The sequence below is a fragment of the Protomyctophum parallelum genome (genome assembly GCF_964188405.1).
Source record: "Protomyctophum parallelum genome assembly, chromosome: 22".
Classification (NCBI taxonomy): domain Eukaryota; kingdom Metazoa; phylum Chordata; class Actinopteri; order Myctophiformes; family Myctophidae; genus Protomyctophum; species Protomyctophum parallelum.
In genome coordinates, this window is record NC_139714.1 from 11,765,509 (window position 1) to 11,785,579 (window position 20,071).

General features: G+C 43.4%; 2 protein-coding genes across 2 annotated transcripts; one reads left to right on the plus strand and one right to left on the minus strand.

Moving 5' to 3' along the window:
• Positions 1-1,325: 1,325 nt before the first annotated feature.
• On the plus strand, positions 1,326-2,859 carry tmem121b (transmembrane protein 121B; the record flags this gene model as incomplete). Its single annotated transcript, XM_083758053.1, has 2 exons — positions 1,326-1,590; positions 1,880-2,859. The coding sequence occupies 2 exons, from the start codon at positions 1,326-1,328 to the stop codon at positions 2,857-2,859; spliced, it is 1,245 nt and encodes a 414-aa protein (XP_083614179.1).
• A 5,491-nt stretch (positions 2,860-8,350) lies between these two features.
• Positions 8,351-19,750, minus strand: il17ra1a (interleukin 17 receptor A1a). The gene is made up of 12 exons (XM_083758054.1): positions 19,570-19,750; positions 19,034-19,158; positions 18,456-18,582; positions 18,191-18,238; positions 17,801-17,970; positions 14,472-14,546; positions 13,606-13,678; positions 12,200-12,331; positions 10,542-10,849; positions 10,068-10,319; positions 9,575-9,936; positions 8,351-9,191 (listed from the first exon to the last, which is right to left on the minus strand). Exons 1-12 carry the CDS (start codon positions 19,706-19,708, stop codon positions 8,624-8,626), a joined length of 2,379 nt encoding a protein of 792 aa, XP_083614180.1. The 5' UTR covers positions 19,709-19,750; the 3' UTR covers positions 8,351-8,623.
• Positions 19,751-20,071: the final 321 nt, after the last annotated feature.

Sequence of the window (20,071 nt, forward strand, 5' to 3'; positions counted from 1 at the left end):
TCGTTTGAGTGGTCCAGGAGCATGCCGCATATAGGCTCTGGCCTGACAGCGTGTCGTTTGAGTGGTCCAGGAGCATGCCGCATATAGGCTCTGGCCTGACAGCGTGTCGTTTGAGTGGTCCAGGAGCATGCCGCATATAGGCTCTGGCCTGACAGCGTGTCGTTTGAGTGGTCCAGGAGCATGCCGCATATAGGTTCTGGCCTGACAGCGCGTCGTTTGAGTGGTCCAGGAGCATGCCGCATATAGGACGACAGCACGTCGTCTGTTCGAGTCCCGTTCATGATGACCCTGCGTGTCTCTCCCCTTCTCGTTCTCCCACTTTCCTGTCTATCTTCACTTGAAACTATCAAAAGGCAGAAAAGCTTGGCTTTAAAGAACTATTTAATAGCAATTGAAAGAAATGGATCATGAAAGCTCTGAATATAATTTGGGATTAGTCAAATAACAAATGAATTATATTTATTGGAACAGAAATATCACAAATCACAGTATCAAATGATCTTGCGCAGCATCAGGTTCACGGTCGTTCACTGGCATGATAATAAAATGATACTGCATGATATATCTGACCCTTAATTATGACATGACACTGCTGACTTGAACTTGAACAGCGATCAAATGTAAAGTTGCTGTGATTGAAGTGCCAGCTCCTCTAGTATTCAGTGCTACATTGTGTTAGCTCAGGGGTCTCCAGCTTTGGTCCATAGCCTTAAGGTCTTAAAGTCCCAAAGGACCAGAGCTAGGGTCTCCCCATCTCTCCTTTCTTTAGTAATCAGAACATTTAATTTCACGGAGATAAGATTGAAGCTGATAAACGGCATACCTCCTGAGTCCTGACTCGAGTCCTGACATATGAGCCACAGAAAGTGACATTTTGACATTTTCATGTCAGAATCGATATAGGCTACATCTACAAGGCAAGAGTAAATCTTAGGCTATCCGTAGCTCTATCCACCCTCAGGGAAATTAAGCCTATAGACTCTCGTAGATTGAAAATGCCAGCTTTAACTTTAAAACAAACAAACAGGCCTAGGCTATATGACTTTTCTCACAGCCTAATGTTGGCAGGTGTGCCGAAAATAGCCGACCCACACACGGTGATTCACGCGCTGTGAGCTATTGTAGATCGGCTATTTCCAGAAGAAAGTATTAGAGAACGCTCCCCCCAGCCCCGATCCGTTATCAGATGTAATCCGTGCCTTAGTTTGCGCTCGCCTATCGCTCTCTCCTCCCAATCCTCCACCTTCAATGCAATCCATCACAACAAGCGGAGAGGTGTGGTGGAAAACTGGGAGGGAGGTGGACACTGGACACGCACAAATACAATGATCGCAGAAATTTGCACCAACGACAACACCACCAACAAGGCCAGCCGTCCCCGATCCGAAGCGACAACAATCTCCCGCGACGACTCCCCGTCGCCGGTGTCCTACTCCTCCTCGGCGCCGGAGAACGGCCAGCTGTTCCTCGGAAGAAGCGCCTCGTCCAGGCGGGACACCCAGACGTCCACCGCGGCCAGCATCAGCATCAACCCGGAGGAGGAGAGCAGCATCCAGCCCCTGGTCTCCGCATCCTCGGTGGCTGCTGCAGGCAAGATTCAGGACACTATTTGTCATTTGCACGAATGTAATATAGGAATGTATACTGAGCCGCTTTAAAATAAATAACATGGTACTAATAAGAAAAGAGACAGGAGAGCATGCATCCTACAGTAATAAAAGGTCAAGTCTGTAATAAAAAAAAAGCAACACAAATGTTATTTAATTACATTTAAAATTCAGTTGAGTTAAAATTTGAGCATTCATTGCTACTACGGATTATAACATGATACTGCACAGTGAAAACACAGGTCTGTTAATTCACCTCATTTTTTTCGCAGGCACCATGACATCTTCGGGGGAATTCATGCAGACCGCTCCCCTGTTTGTGCAGAAATCCAAGCGGCACCTGCTCTACAAGACGCTGTGCTTCCTCCTCCTCGTCTTCCAGGGCGGAGTGCTGGATTTCTACCTCATCGTCTTCACCGACCTGTACTGGTGCTCGTGGATCGCCACGGACCTGGTGGTGATCACGGGCTGGGGGATATTCTTCGTGAAGAACGCCCGGAGCAAGAGGGAGCGGGCCTGCGGCTTCCACCAGAAGAGCTCCATCTTCGGCTGCAACCTCGGCGAGTTCACCTATGCCTACCTGGCGTGGCTCATCTACGTGATCGCCTGCACGCCCAAAGTGGTGCTGGTCCTGGAGACGTCGATCCTGGACCTCGTCGCGCTCAAGGTGCCCTGCGGCGTCACCGGCTTTAAGATCATAATGCTGCTCTCCGTGCCGCTGCTGTACTGCCTGATAAACTCTATCATCCAGGACCTAAACGGAGCCACGCGCCACCGTTCCCAGAGCTGCTTCATGAGCACCTGCCTGGACCTTCTGGACAGCTTCACCTTGGTGGAGACGCTCCTCAGTAACGAGATCCCCACCGTCTACCTCAAGTACACCGTCATCTCTGTGTATTTCATCGCACTTGGCGTCCCGGTCGTCTGGCTGTACGAGCTGACCGCCTCTGAGATGCGCTGCCGCTGGGTGTGGGCGAGGTTCTTCACCGGCGTGGTGGTCAACGCCCCGCTCCTCGTGGTCCGGTGCTTTCAGGTGTACGTTTACAAGACAGCCGTCTCGGTTTTCATGCTGAAGAATGTGTTCTTCCTGGCGTGCAAAGTGCTGGAGCTGATTGAACAGTGTCTCACGGTGAGAGGAGCCAGGAGGTTTGCCAGCGGAAGAAACCCTGCTCAGTTCTCTCACTGCGTCTCGGAGAATGACATGTGCCCCCATGGCTATGTCAACACCCTGGCTGTCAATACTCAGTCCTGAATGACAGGTGTCCCCAATGTCAACACCCTGGCTGTTAATACTCAGTCCTGAATGACAGGTGTCCCCAATGTCAACACCCTGACTGTCTCTACTCAGTCCTGAATGACAGATGTCCCCAATGTCAATACCCTGGCTGTCAATACTCATTCCTGAATGACAGATGTCCCCAATGTCAACACCCTGGCTGTCAATACTCAGTCCTGAATGGCAGATGTCCCCAATGTCAACACCCTGGCTGTCTCTAATCAGTCCTGAATGACAGATGTCCCCAATGTCAACACCCTGGCTGTCAATACTCAGTCCTGAATGGCAGATGTCCCCAATGTCAACACCCTGGCTGTCTCTAATCAGTCCTGAATGACAGGTGTCCCCAATGTGAACACCCTGGCTGTCTCTACTCAGTCCTAAATTACATGTGTCCTTATGGCTATGTCCATGGATGGATTATGGATCGCGTGTCAATAGGGCTACTGCCTGCTATGGGCCCTTGACCGCCAGGGCCATAAGGCACATTGAAGAATTTACTCAACTGTATATATAGGCTACCGCTAAAATACGTGGGCCCCGGCATTCTACCACGACCCCTCCTATATGGCTATAGTGTTTTTGCTTGCCCACCCGGCTGCCTATTCTGAGTAGCACCGGGGGCCCCTTTGAAAGATAATTGGTCCAGGGTCCGCCTCCACAAGTCTTTCTCCATTCCTGTCTATCTATGTCAACACCGTGGCTGTCACTATACTCAGCCATAGTGATGAAGGACCCCCAGTTTGATATGCCTTTAGGCCACGGACCCTCTTTATATGTTTTTATTTTTTAATCTTGGGGACCCAATCTACACAAAAATACTCAATGTTCATTTAACTCTGATCAAATGTAGTATGATCAAGTAGTGCGTTAATTTAAAAAAAATTACAGCTACATTATAGTGTCCCTTTGAACGACAGGATAGTGTGAATAATGGGAGGCTCCTTTGTCCTTCCAACAGGTGCTATTTTAATCGTAATCTTAATGATGCACTCCAGACAGTCGCAGTAGAACAGACTGAGATTTAAAAACAGCTAGGACCTTGTGAAGTTGTGGTTTTAAAAGTGTTCTGTGAAGTAAATTGTAAATGCACTTGTAATAGAAGGCATTTAAAGAGTAGACACTGTTTTTGACCGTGTAATCTATATGTTTCGCTGAATAAGTGCAATATCAGAACCAATATGTTCCTGGTGATCCAATGTAAATTCATTGTTTTATATTGATGAAAATATCGTCTACTATAATTGGTCTGTGCTGATTCAAAATGACATTTCTTAATCCGAGAATAGAGTAGAAATCTGTGCTTAATCTGTGCAATGATCCATCTGTGCTTAATATGTGCAATGATCCAAAAGCATTAAAAAAAAAATCAGTCCCGTCTGAAGTGAGTGGTACTGTACTGTACTGTACTGTACTGTACTGTACTGTACTGTACTGTACTGTACTGTACTGTACTGTACTGTACTGTACTGTACTGTACTGTACTGTACTGTACTGTATAAGCCCTCCTCCCTGGCCTGTGTGTGTCTGTGTGTTAGGCTGTGCAACAGTGACACTTGGTGGTGAACAAACACTACAACGCCATTTTCGTGCTCGGACACAGCCAGGGACACAGGGACAGACCCAGGGACCCAGCCATATATATATATATATATATATATATATATATATATATATATATATAATTGGTAATTGGTTAGCTTAGTCACTAAGAAGGGATTTTGGATGAGTTTGATGAAGTCCAAACTTGACTTTCGTCCAAAATCTATCACATTGATTCAGACACCTCTGACACATGGGTGCTCTACAACGTTCCATTTTTATTGAACATAGTGGCATACTGGCTACATGTGCTAAGAACAATGCAGTTGACACCAAATCATCTTTTTAAGTAGGTCAGAACAGTACAAAGAAATAGGCCAGCACGTGATTGCATTTGTTAGAGGAATACTTACAAAAGGAAAATGCAAATCACTATCACTATTATAATCCATGATACGGCCACTATTACGAGTTTATAGAAAATGTTTTGCGTTGGAAAAGAACATTGCTGAAGAAGCACTTGAGTGTTGTGTGAAAGTATATTGTGCAATATGGTGGACACATTCAGTTAAGACAATATAAATAACAGTTAAGGCAATATATGGCTATTGCCTTGGTAGGGTCTATTTTCAGTGCCTAAAATAATAATTTATTCTATAAAATAGATCCTAGTATATAATGGTGAAAGTTGGTTATTGAAGTGACTTTAATGGAAGTATGGTTATTCTGTGCAGTTCTCTTAACTTTGCTACTCTATTTTGTCTAATTTATACTTAGTGTCATGTTTTTCAGTTGAAGATTTGCAATCGTGGAAAAGTACATTTACTTATGTATTGTACTTGTATTTCCATTTTGACTACTTTATTACTTTTACTACATTACATTTTGGAAGCAAATCTACTTTTTTACTCCTACATTTGATGTACGTGCGGGCAGAGGCCCCCGTGCGGGCAGAGGCCCCGCATGGGCAACGCTCTAGTAATAACTGGTAATAATAATAAATCTTAAATCTGACATTCTGCATAATCTGTAGTCAAATTTTGAATGCAGGACTTTTACTTGTAACTAAGTATTTCTGCACTGTGGTATTTGTACTTTTACTTATTAAGTAAAACAAATCTGAGTACTTCTTCCATCACTGAAATGTATTTTTGTTTGGCAAGTGCTCAAGTATAAAGTAGGCTTAAGAGAGGGCTGAATATGTTGGCCTGGGGTGATATGTGCCTTTTGAGTTAGTTTAGCAGGATGGTATTGATTGATGTTGATTGAAAAGGAACATGCATGTTACTCCTTTTATCTTTGGCATTTGGATAGGTGTGTGACCACAGAAATGCATTGTCAATGGAAATGTGTACTGCAAAGGTTCACCAACATTTCCATGTCAAGGACCCCAGACCCTGCCAGATCCAAGAACACATTTGTTTCACAGCTGTCTTGGGGAACATAGTTACTCAATACCGCCCCCATCTGGCAGAGTCAGGTTACCCCAGACCACCTTCTGTATACATTTTGTGCAGGGCCCCTATAAGGGAAGATTTAGAATTGTGCAAACATTTTCAAAAATATGAATATTATTTGAACCCCCCGCAGGATTTTTTTGGGGACCCCCGCGGGAACCCCTTCAAGACCCCTGGGCACAGTGGGGGTCTCCGGACTGCACTTTGAGAACCATTGAACGTACAGTGTATGCAGACAGGTTATTTGATGACGTATGCAATGTTTATTTTTTAGATTTGTGAAGTAATTGCTCACTGTGCAAAGGAATAACGTATTGTGTCTTATGTGTACAATGTAACCATGAAATGGGGGAAAAAGTACATTTGAAATGAATTAAATCACTTTAATTGAGATGCTGAGTGAATTGGTATAATGTAATATGTTCACTCATATTTTAACCAAAAATATCCGGCTCCAACAGTGCTGTCATTAAATTCGTTTTTTCTTTTTTTATGATATAGATAGAATAGCTTTGATGCTTATCACAACATGCCAAATATTTTATAGTTTCATTCATTCATTTCATAGATTCATTGGAAAACATATTACTGGAATGATATACCTCAGAGATACTACAAAATATGAATTGAGCACCCAAACAAACAGGCCTAATAAGTGTCATATCGGACAAAATATTGTATTAGACAAACTATCTGCCTATTTAGCTCTAGTTTGCATACTGTGAGCTTCCTGGGAGGGAGAACATAATTATGTTACAGTTTTCATATGGAATTAGACGAGGCTTACCAGACAATTTTGTTTATTTACAAATAATATAAGTATGGAATAAGGCATTAGAAAAGACAACACATCCAAATGATATTACTTTATCTAAAATCCAATACGATACCTAGTCTCATTGTCGCTAGGGCTGTCACGATAACACGATTACACAATTGAGTTGACGATTAATTGTCAATTGTGTTTTTGGCATTGGAAATTGGAACATTATGAATAGAAATTACATTTGTTTGGCTTTGTAATAAAAAAAAGTGCACATGACAGATATGACAAATAACCAATACATATACCAAGACATTACTGGTAATTTTTATATATTTTATACTTAAAAAAAAAGAGGTAAAAATAGCAGAAATAGCTGATCTATTCTACAAGCTTACAACGTGCCACTTAGATCTGCACAGGTTGTGTGCAAAGCTATTTTCTACGGCCTGATATGGACCATAATTTTCTCCCAAAGTTGTTTACAGGGGAAGTAATTCTATATTGTTTACAGAAAGCAAATTCTACCAGTAAAAATGTGTGTGGTATATCCATAAAGATATAATCAAATCAATGTACTGTCTACGTACAACAGAGTATTGTGTGGTTGAAACATTCAATAAATATAAAGAAAGTATAATGTGGCTTTTGTGTTGTGTAATGAGGCAGCTGTGAAGAAATAAGTGCTATAATGTTTTATTTGACTTGTATTAAAAACGTTACAAAATGTGTGCACAATTTTAAAAAGAGTTCTAGGAGCAGTGTTAATTCAGTGACACTTGCAGAACTCTTAATCATGATAAAGCACACCCTCTCGTGAAATATTGCTTAAATCCATGGAACGGTGCCCTGTAGGACAGGTGTAGGCAATCAATGTTGAGGTGTCAAGCATAATGTGCTTGATGTGACACCTCAGCTATGGCTGCACCCAGGGCACCACTCTGTGGATTCGTCTACTCTATAGACTGATTCAGAAACGGGTCTCATGGTCGCAGGCAACGTATTTCCTGTAGGCGGAGACGACATATTTGCGGTTTAAACCTTCTTCTACTACAGTGAATGGAAAAGTGACTGATGTTAGTCTGCCTCAAACGTTACTCTTTTACCTGCTTTTTACTAACACTAACATTACAAAGATGCCCAGAACATCGGGATGAACCTGTGTAGTTTATGGCTGCTCCAACAGTAGTGGCAACATAAAAAAGAAAAAAAGAAAGTCAAAATATCCACCGCAGTGGCTGAGACCAGAGCCATAGAGTAATGGTTGAGACAAAGCAGTGAAAGGTCCTGAAAGATACACAACGTATACATAACGTCAGTCTTATACCCAATCTTTCTGTTTTAGGAAGACAAGGCTGTTGTACTTTATACCTCATACTTTAAATGCTTAGTATGAGGTATAAAACACCCATGACAATATAAATGCTTTTCTATATAAAGACAAGTTTGAATGACTATGTCACAATGCCAAAAACCACACCCACTTAAGAGACCATTTGTAGGATTTGTCATTTGTGTACCATTTTGCCTCTAGTGGCTCTGAGATCGACTATCTTCCTATTCGTTATTTAAATCCGACGTCATTTTGTAGTCCTACGTTACGTTCAGGTCCAAGTGGCACCAGGTCCCGTCCGCTTAAGTTCTCATTGTAAATAGCACTATCTAAACGCGTGAATTTGGTTACAATAACGTTATTTTCCAGGCAGTTTTGGGAGACCAGTAGCTTTGTTGTTGCAAGGAAAGCGGTAAAATGAAACTTTAGTGGTTGTTTTAGTCTGAGATTTAGTCCTACGGAGGGACACAGTATAACTCTATGGGGACACAAAAGCGACACAAACAGTAGCACGCGGAAGTAGCTCTGGAGGGGGCGCTTACGTCACGGCTTAAATACTTGATATTAACAATCTTTGGTAATCCGACCTGGAGTATGTATACTTTGACTCAAGTACTGGTGTTGAGTACTTTGTCCACCACTGTTCTAAGCCATTTCAAACATCCCATTGTAGCCGTGATTCTTCTGAAAGAGCTCCTCCTGCAGCCTTACCAGGGCCATCAATGGGTCTTCACCCTTTCCTCCAAAGGGGGAATCTGGCTGGGTAGACATCTTGGAGATGTATCCCTGGTCAGAACCACTGTTCGGGCCCTTCCCAGAAGGCTCCAGAAGCACACCGCCCCCTTCGTCCATCTCGATCGGCTGACTGCAACGATCGGCCTCTAGGGAAGGGAGGTATTCCACTTCCTCCGCTACAGAGGGCGTCCCCGCGGCGCCGAACCCGAGCGACCGCTGCAGGGCCTCCAGTCTCTGCAGTGCCTCAGGCGAGGCCTGGCTCGGAGGCGAGGGGGGAGCCTCTTCCTCGTCCGCGGCAGGACACCAGCCTTTTATGACGAGAGGGCCTTCGTCGAGTTGGGGCCAGTTCTCTGTCGGCCACGGCGGCTTGCGTAACACAGGCTCTGTCATGTACACCTGCTCTGTGTGCTGGCTGTAAGGACTCACATGAGCTTCCAGGACTCCTGCTGAGGTGACCCCGTTCGGAAGAAAAGACATTCTGAAAAAGAACGATTGGATCCGTCAGCAGAAATTCTGTTACGCATTGTGAGCTTGTATATTTCTCTATATTCTTTTACTTTTCACCTGTAAATGACATGTCTAAAATAGGGATAGATTATTAATCAATTATGATGATTATTTTCTATAATCGATTAAATAGATATAAGTTTGATTAACTGTTGCTCCCCTGCCCTGCCTAAACAATATGCACTGAGCCAAAGAGAACTATATAAAAAAAAGGCTAGAGCTCAGAACTAAATTCAACCTCAGGTTTTCAGAATTTAGAACTCAGCATCAGAGGTGCCTATAACCCAAGCAGAAATGACCCTAGTCGTCATCTTAAATAAATGCAATCTGGGAAGTGACCTGGGGTCTACGTACCGGCATTCCGGGTTGAGCCTCGGTTGCAGCTCCACCACCGATGCCATGTGGCGCTCCGGGTTGACCTCGGGCGTCAGGATGTGAACGCTGTTCTGGTTCAGACGGAGCTCGATGTCCTGAACGTAGACGGGGGCTCCTTCTCTGAAGAGGGGAACACACTCCAGGACCGGAGGGATGCGGGGCCACTCCATGAGGGCGTTGGACTCGGCGACCGCTACCTCCTCGCTCTCCACGCATTCCGCCTCAAACCAACCGGGATTCTCCAGCTGGTACGCCTGAAAGGTCTCAATGGCGTTCCTCAGGTCTCTGCCCGAGGGACAGTTGAAGTACTCGTCCCCGCCGATGCCCTGGATGTGGTTGACCTGTAGGCATGCAACAGTTTTATCCATTCGTTTTTTTTTAAATAAAAATAAATAAAATACAAATAGGCTAAAACCAACAGAATAATCACTGTCTGTAAGAACATATTTGCCAGCTACGGCCCTATACTCACTTGGCCTGGCTGGTACTTCTCAATGTCGAGAATGCGGAAGTACAGCTCCTCAAAATGCTTCATCAGTTTGTACTTGACCCCGAGGTCCAACACGGACGGCACGTCCCCCTCGCCGCAGACGTCGTCAAAGTAGGCCACCATGTATTTGCCCAGAGGGGCGGCCTGGTGCATGTCCGGCAAGAGCAGGTTGAGGAAAGGGATGAGCATGTCGTCCGTAGGAGAGAGCACGTCCTCCCTCAGCATCACCCGGGCCTGGACACAGAGGGGTGCAACAGTGAACCCGCAACTAATCGTCTCAATCAGTCAAACAGTGGGTCGCTTAGTTTTCATTTAGTTCAGTGAGAATACAAGGAAGTGTTTTTCATCTTGCCGTTCGCCTGTGCAATTATACAACCATCATTAAACATTAAGAGCAGGGAGATAGATATACAATACCCCCCATGGGAACAGTGTTTTAGGTTAACGAAAGCTTACCTGGCCGCACATGGCTCTCCACTTGGCCTGAACGCCGGGCGAGCAGAGTACCAGCATCTTGTCGGAGGGAGCGGTGAGCTGCTGCCGCTGCCACTGCAGCCAGCGCATGGGGCCCACGGTGCCCAGGCCGGCCGAGTCCAGAAGGTCCACCAGCACCTCGGCGCCACACTTGGCCTTCAGGAAGGCACACAGCTTCAGAACCACGTCCCTGTACAGGCGGTGGTCTTGGGAGTAGATGACCAGCACCTTGGGAGGTTGCTTGGGTAGACGCGGCTCGTGGCCTCTGACCATGAGATGATTGGGCTGGCCTATAATAACAAGACACAGTTGTATAAGAGGAGATATTTCGTATAGTTTCGGTCGGGCTCTTATCTCCATATTTTAGGTTTTCGTGTTTCTCTTTTTTTTGTGTATTCTGGCAAACCAGGGGAAACAGCCAGGCCTATTCCCCACAGAATGAGGCTGGGGGAGGTGATAGAGGGAGTATATCACCCTGTACAGGTATTGCAGCCAATGGGAGCCTGGACATGGACGCACCTGCAGCCAGTAAGGCAATCACCAGAAGCTGTTAAAGAGCCGACGCCCAAGCTGTCTGGTGAGTCAGTGTGAACTAAGGGAGGAGTGAGAAAGGAGGAATCTCTCTGTTTATGAGGAGGCTGGTATGAGGGAGATCTCTCAAGTGAGTACAAGACTAACTCTAACCTAGGGAGAGAGAACAAGACCAGGTGAGCCACAATACATGCACAGCACATCCAAGTGGGTCCAAAGGTTAGAGTTAGTCTTGTTTCCACCCAACAGAGACGATATAACGGAAGGTGCAGTTATAAAACTAACAGGGATTGTAGTTAAAAAAACGAAATGTTTTTTGTTTTGTTAAAAATATGAGTGTTAACAGTAACAGGGGTCTTCCTGTCTCTCCAGCTCTTCAATAAATACATTTTCAGATGGGATACCAATTTAATCCAATCATCCTCCACCCGCACCCTCAGATCTGCAAACAAACTACTACTCCAACTCCATGTTCCTGACCCCAAACTGCGCACCATGGGGGACCGGGCCTTTTGCTCAGCAGCACCACGTCTATGGAATAGCCTCCCCATGGACCTGAGAGTGCCGCAGACTGTGGAATGTTTTAAAACAGGCCTGAAAACCTTCCTGTTTCGGAAGGCCTTTTTGTGCTGAACTGTCGCTTTGCACTGTTTTGCACTGTTTTTGTTAACCCTGTTTTTAACCTTTTATGATAGATCATATGTTTTTAACCTTGTAGCACTCTGAGATTCCTTGTGAATGAAAAGTGCAATATAAATAAGATTCATTATTATTTATTATTATTATTATGGAGAAACAGAATAATGATATGAATGAATTAAAAGTATACAGTGAGACAATTGAAAATGCTGTAGAATGTAGACCTTCTGTTAAGGACCCCCAAAATAGTATGTATTTGTCCGCAGACCACCCTCTGAAATGTGCACGTGACCCAGACACAAGATTTGTGTTGATAAAATACTTTTAAAATATTCAACATTTGTCAAATGTTTTTTATTTTTTTAGCCAATCTAGAAGCTCACAACGCGTCACATCACTGAGGTCGGAGGGCCTCCTGGAATGCTTTCAGGAACCCCACTTTGAGAACCACTGCCATAGATTCTACTGACCTCTATGAGATCTCCTGCGGATGTACAGGAAACCCACGAGAGCACACAGCAGCCCTGCTACGACTGCCACGGCCCAGAGGTAGGGACTGGGAGCGGATCCATGAGTGGTGTCCGTTGGGGTCTCACTTTTCACTGAGGCAGAGCAGAGGCCCATGAATAACAACAACCAATTGTGGACAGTAACGAAGTACATCTAATTGAGTACCGTACCCGAGTAGTCTTTTTGAGTAGCTTTATTTTACATGAGTACTGGATAAAGAACAGAACAGGAATTCATCATATGGGAAGCAAAAAAGGGAAAAGATACAATATACAGTGAGGGAAAATGGGGGGGGGGGGGGGGCGTGGGGGGGATTCAGATTTTACAGAGGCCAGTTTCGAATTGCAGCCATCCGTAGGTGCCCTTTGAGAGCGGTTTTGAAGGAGTCAAGGGATTCACATGTCTTAATGACTGTTGGTAGGGCGTTCCACATTTTGGTGGCATAGGAGCGAAAAGAATTTAGTCCCTTGTTTGTGCCGAATCTGGGTTGTACATGGTTTGTTGCACTCCCTCTGGTGTTGTGGGTGTGGACTTCGTTTACATTAAGGAAGTATTTAGACAGGTACATGGGTATCTTGGTGGTGTATCGAATCTTGTGGACCAGACCCATTGCAAGATGCTGTACTCTGTCGACGACCCTAAGCCATCCCAGCCTGTCAAAGTGGGCAGGGGTGAGGTGGGTTCGGGGGGTGAGGCCAAGTAGGAGCCTGACCAGTTTGTTTTGGGAGGTCTGGAGCCTTGTTTTGAGGGCCTTTGAGGTGCTGTGGTACCAAGAGGTGGATGCATAGTCAAAGAAACCTTGTACGAGGGCTCCTGTTAAGGTCTTCAAGGTGTTTTTGCTGACCAGTGAGGAGATCCTGTAAAGGAATCTTGTTCTTTGATTGACTTTTTTGATTACGTTGGTGGCCATTTTATCACCGGAAAGATTGGCCTCCAGGATGGAACCTAGGTAGGTAATTTGATCTTTTCGTGTGATAATATTGTCACCCACTCTAACCAAGAAGCCATCTGCCTTGCTGAGTTTACTATTTGATCCGAAGAGGATGGATTAAGTTTTTCCCAGGTGTAAGGATAGTTTGTTATCAGCGAGCCAGGTGCAGATTCTACCGAGTTCAGAGCTGAGGGTCTTTTCAACCTGCAGTTTGTTCCTGTCCGAGACCAGCAGTGCTGAGTCATCTGCGAACAGGAACAAGTTGCAGTCACAAGCTGAAGTCATGTCGTTAACATAAATTAGGAACAGTAAAGGCCCTAGTATGCTTCCTTGTGGGACGCCACAGCTCACTGGGAGGGGAGGGGACAGTGTTCCGTTCACCTCCACCATCTGTTCTCTCCCCTAAGATCTACGAGCTCACGACTGTTCACATACCAGGGCATATATTTATAGGCCTCCCGCGCCGCCGGACACAGTCATTGCCACAGTGGGGGAAGAATGGTGAGATCTGGAAGGCAAATAAAACCAATGCTGTTACACAGACGATGATGTTGAAGGCTAACCCTAACCCACATACAGTACGACTCGTTTCAACTAGGGCCTAGACTAGTGGCCTACACACAAGATCAAATGTAGGAGCGCTTCAACAGACCAGTAGCTTACAAAGAAACTTTATGAAAGAGATCAGTAGCAGTAGTAGTAATGGTCAGGCACAGCTTGATTTTGTGTCCGGGTATAGCTCAGTCGTTAGAGCACTCGCCTTTGGACCACAAGTTCCGGTCAACTCGGTGTACGAGTAGCATGGCTTGGGTGCTGCAAAGTTGTGCAGGAAGTACTCGGAAGTGTTGCTGTCAACTAGGTGTTGTGCATCACCTCCATCTCAAAGTGGGCTCCAGGGACTCTGTCTTGAACCATTTCCATTGGTTCCATTTCCATGGTTCCATTTGTATACCAGGACTAGCTCATTGAAACGGGGGATAGACTCCGGCGTTCTCAGCCGATACTGGCAATAAGCCTATCTCCGACCTACTTAACTCACTCAGTGCCACAGGACGCCTAATGAGTTGTGGGAACCAATCGGAGGAGAATGTGGTGCTGTTGGTGTTGCTCCCCTTTAGGGATGGTTGTTGTTATAATAGGAACATAAACAATAGAACAGCCCTCTGGAAAGTTTCATGTTCCGGGCTAATTCTTCATTTTCAAAAACCTTGCAAGACTAACGGTTTCATAAAATCAAGCCTAGAGGCTCAACCAAACAAACAATAGAATGAAAAGAGGAAGCACTTCATAAGAACACGTACCTCAACCTCAAAATCACAGCAGCTTCTTGGCCAATCCTCCAGCTGGAAATGTACAGTCAGTGACGTCTCGTTTTTCTAGGGAAGAGAGTCGTCAAGACATAATGATGTTTTGTGAAACTATTGCATGACGACGTGCACGACAAATGATATAGCTTTAGATAATATTGAAAGCACCGAGCATAACGCGGTATAGCGTTGTCCTAACATCGACATTGAGCTGATATACAGCTGATGAAGTTATCTGATGATATCTGTCTGTCATCCAGATATCTGTCTCGACTGTCTGTCATCTTATTTCAATTGTGTGAGTCTAAAATTGATTATCATATCATGTGAGGACATGATGATCTTCCAGCTACTGTGAGAAACTAGAGATTTTGATGCCAAAAACTGATTAGCTGGAATGCTGATCACATCAGTCCTGAATCAAGAAATTAAACTTGCAGAGAGTCTAATGATTTGATTTTCCTCTCTCTTCTTTCAATGGAACCAAATGTGGTTCTATCTGTACCCTCTTAGAGTTAAAGGTAGGGTAAGTGATATTCTTTGGTTAAAACAAAAAGGTTGTTGTTAAAAGGTTAAAGCTCTATATTCTGATAGTATTCATTGCTATAGATTGTTTGCTCATGAACAGAAAATACATTTGCAGTTAGGTTGCCATATTCAGCCAATTAGGAGAGAGTATTTATCAGCTCCAATTTATAGTGTTCCAGTTCCAATTTTGTCTGCTCAATTATTTGTGTCACCTGCACTTCCAAGTTCTATCCTAGTCTATTCTGTAAGTTTCTCTCTTGTCTAATTGGATGAAACTGGTATCCTGACCTGAAAATGCTTTTTCTGTTTACTAAAGATCTGAAGAGACAGGGAGATTCCTGTTACTGAACAAACACTATATAGAGGGTATGCGCGTGACATCATCATCAAACCAGGAAGTTATGCAGGAACGCCTACTGAGTAGCAAAAAACTACTTTCTGGCCTCGACAGCCCATACATCCACACAGAAAAGTCATATCTGATTGCATTAAACAATGTTAAACTCACTTTGCATGTTGCTTTGCCACTCAATTTGACACTCAATGTGCCATTCACTTTAAGCATGCGCATACCCTCTATACTAGCAATGATTATTTAACACAATAATTTTAGATTGGGACATTATGCAATGAAACAAACTCTTTTTTGTTTCCTCTAGATACTTACACCCTACCAAACAGGATGTGGGGGAAATTTTCCACCTAGTCGGTGATGCATTACTAGGTAGACCACAAGTCTACCTAGTAATGCATCACCGACTAGGTGGAAAATATGTACTGTAACATGAAAGGTCAAGATATTTCTCTGACTTCCGAGGCACATACGTTTGACATCGCTAAATATAATGAGCCTATTTTGTTGCCATGTGAACAGAAGAAACAAAAAAGGAATCTGGGGCAAAACAGTAAAGGATGCTGAATCTACAGTAAATACAGGCTTCTAGGTCAGGTCTCTAAAGAGGAACAACTACACATGTCTTCTTCCTGAGACACAGCTCTGCCTATTAGCCTAGATTTCATTTCAACACATAATAAAACAACGATATACTCGATACCATTTCCAATACTAATAGTGAAACACAAACACAACTATGGTTGTCAGGCAGAAACCTTGTATCTCAAAATGTTACATTATTTGTTATGTAAATGAATGCCTATTTTGTCATACTACCGTGTCACAGTGACACAAAAGTAGCAAACATAGCCGATCTATAAGCTGACAGCATGCAGCGACGTGACATGATGTGAGCTTGAAAAGCTGCTATTTTTGTATACATTTTTCAAGAATTAGGGTGGGGGGAGGGATGACAAAAGTGAGAACAGAGGAAGAACCGTGGGTTGGATGGGCTTTCATATATGGGCAGAGGTGACCTGATTGGAGGTGGCTTGATAGGAGGTGGAGGTAGCTGCGTTGGAGGTGTGGTCCTGCTCCTGAACTTAAGCTATAAAAAGTGTTAAGAAATGGAGTACTTGTAGAGAGGCTGGGGAATTGGGAATTGGCTATACTAAATTGGGGAGAAAATGTTTTTCGTTTTTCTTTTGTCTTGAAGGGCCATGTTTTGCATAATAACAGTCTTTCCATTATGTCTGCCCACGATCATACAGTACGTTTGTTTACCCCAGTCACTGATACTAAAATCTGATATTTTATTTTTTTATTTTTCTATGAATCTGTGACTTGACACCTATACTGTTATAAAACGAAAATAAAAAGATTTTGAAAAGAAAGAAAAAGTGTTAAGAAGAGTTTATGACTGAATAATAGCTACATTAGATCCACTGGAACATACTGTAGGTTATTTTTTTTTCCTTTTCCTGAACAGTTTTGGACATACAAGGTTTACACCCGTACATGACAGTGTGTCTGGGCTATGCTTCCAACATTGTGACCTCCAGTGGTGGAAAAAGTATTGTGTGTACAGAATTCAAACTGTAGGATTGGTTATTGTCACGACATAAGTCATACTTTCCCTTTGCATCGGAGTTCAGCCACAGCCTTAATTAACAACCTGCAGCTGTGTTCTCCTTTGATGTGTCCCACTAATTGACTGGCTGTGTCAGAGTGAGAAGTACAGAAGCGGGAAAACTTTCTCCCCAAACTTTCTCCCCCCCATCCCCGTGCTGACAGTGACCAGGCCAGTTTTACGCGCGGGACGTATGAATCTCTCCGTCTCCGGTCAGTGCGGGTTATTATAAGGTATTTTGTATTGTGTTAATGTGGCTGGAGCGAGCCGTTGTGCTGCGCTGCGCTGCGCTGTGCTGCGCTCAGTGTGCTGTGCCAATTATGCCTCGTCTGTCTGTTGCGTTCTCTTTCTGGTCTATGTGCCAGTGTGTGCGTGTGTGCCTGCACTGTTTAGTGTTTACTATTAAATGTATATAATACAAAAGTAGAAGGTAGCCATTACGCAGAATGTCCAATTTACAAGTTTTCAAATCTATAAAGATATTTTGAAACTAGCAGATCTACAAGCTCACAATGCGTCACATCGCAATGCATTGTGAGCTTGTAGCTTTTTTCAATTTCAAATGGCCGAAATGTATAGGGTTGAAGTGATTAATGAATGTTTTTTAATAATAATAATACAAAATCTACAAAGTAACTAGTAACTTAAGTGTTCAAATAATTGTAGTAAAAAATATACATATTTGCCCCTGAGATGTACTAGTAGAGTAGAAGTAAAAGTACTGAAAACTGGAAATACTTCAGTAAAGTAAAACTGCCTCAAAAGTGTACTTAAGTACAGTACTTGAGTGTATTGTACTTGGTGACATTCCACCACTAGGTGACCTCTCACCCTCTCAACATCCATGTCTTTCGGCGAGTCAAACGAGCATCGGAGTGATCGGACCAGCACCAGGTATTTCTTGGAGAGTTGGTCGGTATTGAAGATTACAGACAGCATGGGTCTGCTGGACTGGTTCTCTCTCAACAGTTCCAGCGTCATGTTAGGCTTCCAAAGACTTCCTGTATCAACAAAAGTGTGAGTCACACTTGCAAAATCTGAAGTGTTATTACTATTATTATTATTTACTTTTTATGCAGAGTGGAAATAATTTAGATTTTTGTTAGGCTTTCAAAGACTTTTCAGCATTTTTCCCCCCACGATTTTGTAACCCATTTTTTCACCGAGTGAGGAGAGACGGAGGAGAGACCTTCTAAGGGAAATTATAGCAGTGTTACTTACCGCTCATTACGCAAGGTTCAGTTTCTCTCATCTTGCGATCTTGACAATCTGAGTTGATAGAGGATCAGAACAGTTCTCTCTGTTAATACAACTCTGACTCAAACACACAGACAATGCAATATACTAGACAATAATGAGAAAGTACTGTAGCACCTACTAGCTTAGTAGGATATGTGTTCTCAAAGTGGGTTCCAGGGGATCCCCAGCTAAATGTAGGGGTTCTTGACGTAAACACGTTTGAGAAGTGCTGCTGTGCTTTACTTACTTGGAACAGTGACTTCTGTTCTGACGTCATAAGGGGTGTGAGCCAGCTCTGGCTTGGGGACATTAAAGACAGACACCGAGTACATCTGACCAGGGTCAACCACCACCATATCTACAGTGAAATTCCACTAAAACGAAACAAAAATAATTATTAGTAATGGTGATAATGAATTTAAGTGACTACCGGTAAGTACTTCATTTAACTTTACTTGAGTACCGTATGTTTTTTTTTAATAAGATCGTATATATCAGTCACCAGATCAGATCAGAGACATGTGTTGTCAATGAGTCTAACATGGTTAAAGTGGAGTTTGAAGTTACAATGGGTTTATATAGGAAGAGGGCGTGTTTGATAAAATTAATATCAAATATCTAAATATTGAATCAAGCAAATAAAAATCTGCTGTGCACACACAAGCCAGGGTAGACTTTACAAATTTGTGAAATACCCAAAGTTTTCATGTACTACTGTAGATGAAAAACTGGTATGGACCCTTAATAGATGGAATAAAGCCATGACATTGCCATGACATTTGGAAAAAGTATGTCCTAAAAATAGACATTCCAGCGTGTACACACCTTTTGTTCCTTTGGGTTCTTCATAGGTAAGGGGCGGTCCCGGAAAGAATACCGAACACAAAGATTCTGGTTGGTCGCTATGACAAGGACGTGAAGCTCGGTGGCCTTCAGAAACCGTATACTTCCTGTGAGTCAATAAGAACAGGTTCAAAACTTCAAGATGATTTTCCTGAATGTCCCTTTCTATTCCAAATGTTTCTGTGACCGCTTCAACTACATGAATCCCTAGTGTCCCTATTCTGGAGCAAACATTATGTGAAAATAGTCGATCTACAAGCTCACAAGTTCAACGTGTCGCAACGCAATTTGTTGTGAGGTTGTAGGTCGTCTGTTGTCAGTGAAGAGATTTGATCATGTAGGAATTCAATTACATTTTCAATCCAATGTTATTATAGTGTCAAATCAGTGCTGGTTTCCTCAAGACTCTTTACATACAGTATAGAGCAGAGAGCTGACTTGAGGTTCCGCGGTAAACTAGTATAGTAAGTATATGAGAAGTGGTTCATCTGGGAAATGGGAAATTCAGTACAGCGTACCTTCGTCTTTTAGTTCCCATTGTGCCACAAGCACTGGCTGAATGCGTCCGTTTTTGTCGTGGCGTGTGTCCACCTCGACTTTGAAACCCTCTGGGGCATCTGGAGTGTAATCGTTCCTAATTATCCATCTAGGGTCCATGCAGTTTCCTGCAATAAACACCAACGATGTTCAAATATGCTGTAAGTGATATCGTCTGGTAAAATGTTAAAGGGATTGTGACATTAAAAAAATAAGTTTTTGAAAAATGTATTTTGTTTTAGTTCAATTGCACCCCAAAAAAACTAGTTTTAACATTCAGTAGATTTTCTTGGTCTGGGGTTTTCTGGCTCAAACAAGTGCTCTGATTTGCCTGTGGACTGTGAGTTAAGAGTCCACAAATCCCATGACATAGAAATGTGCCAGCAGATGTCACTGTTGAGGCCTGTTTGCCTGTTTGCATTGCAGCTCAAAAGGCTTCAGAACACAGACAATCCACTGAATGTTCAAAGTTCAGGTTGTGTG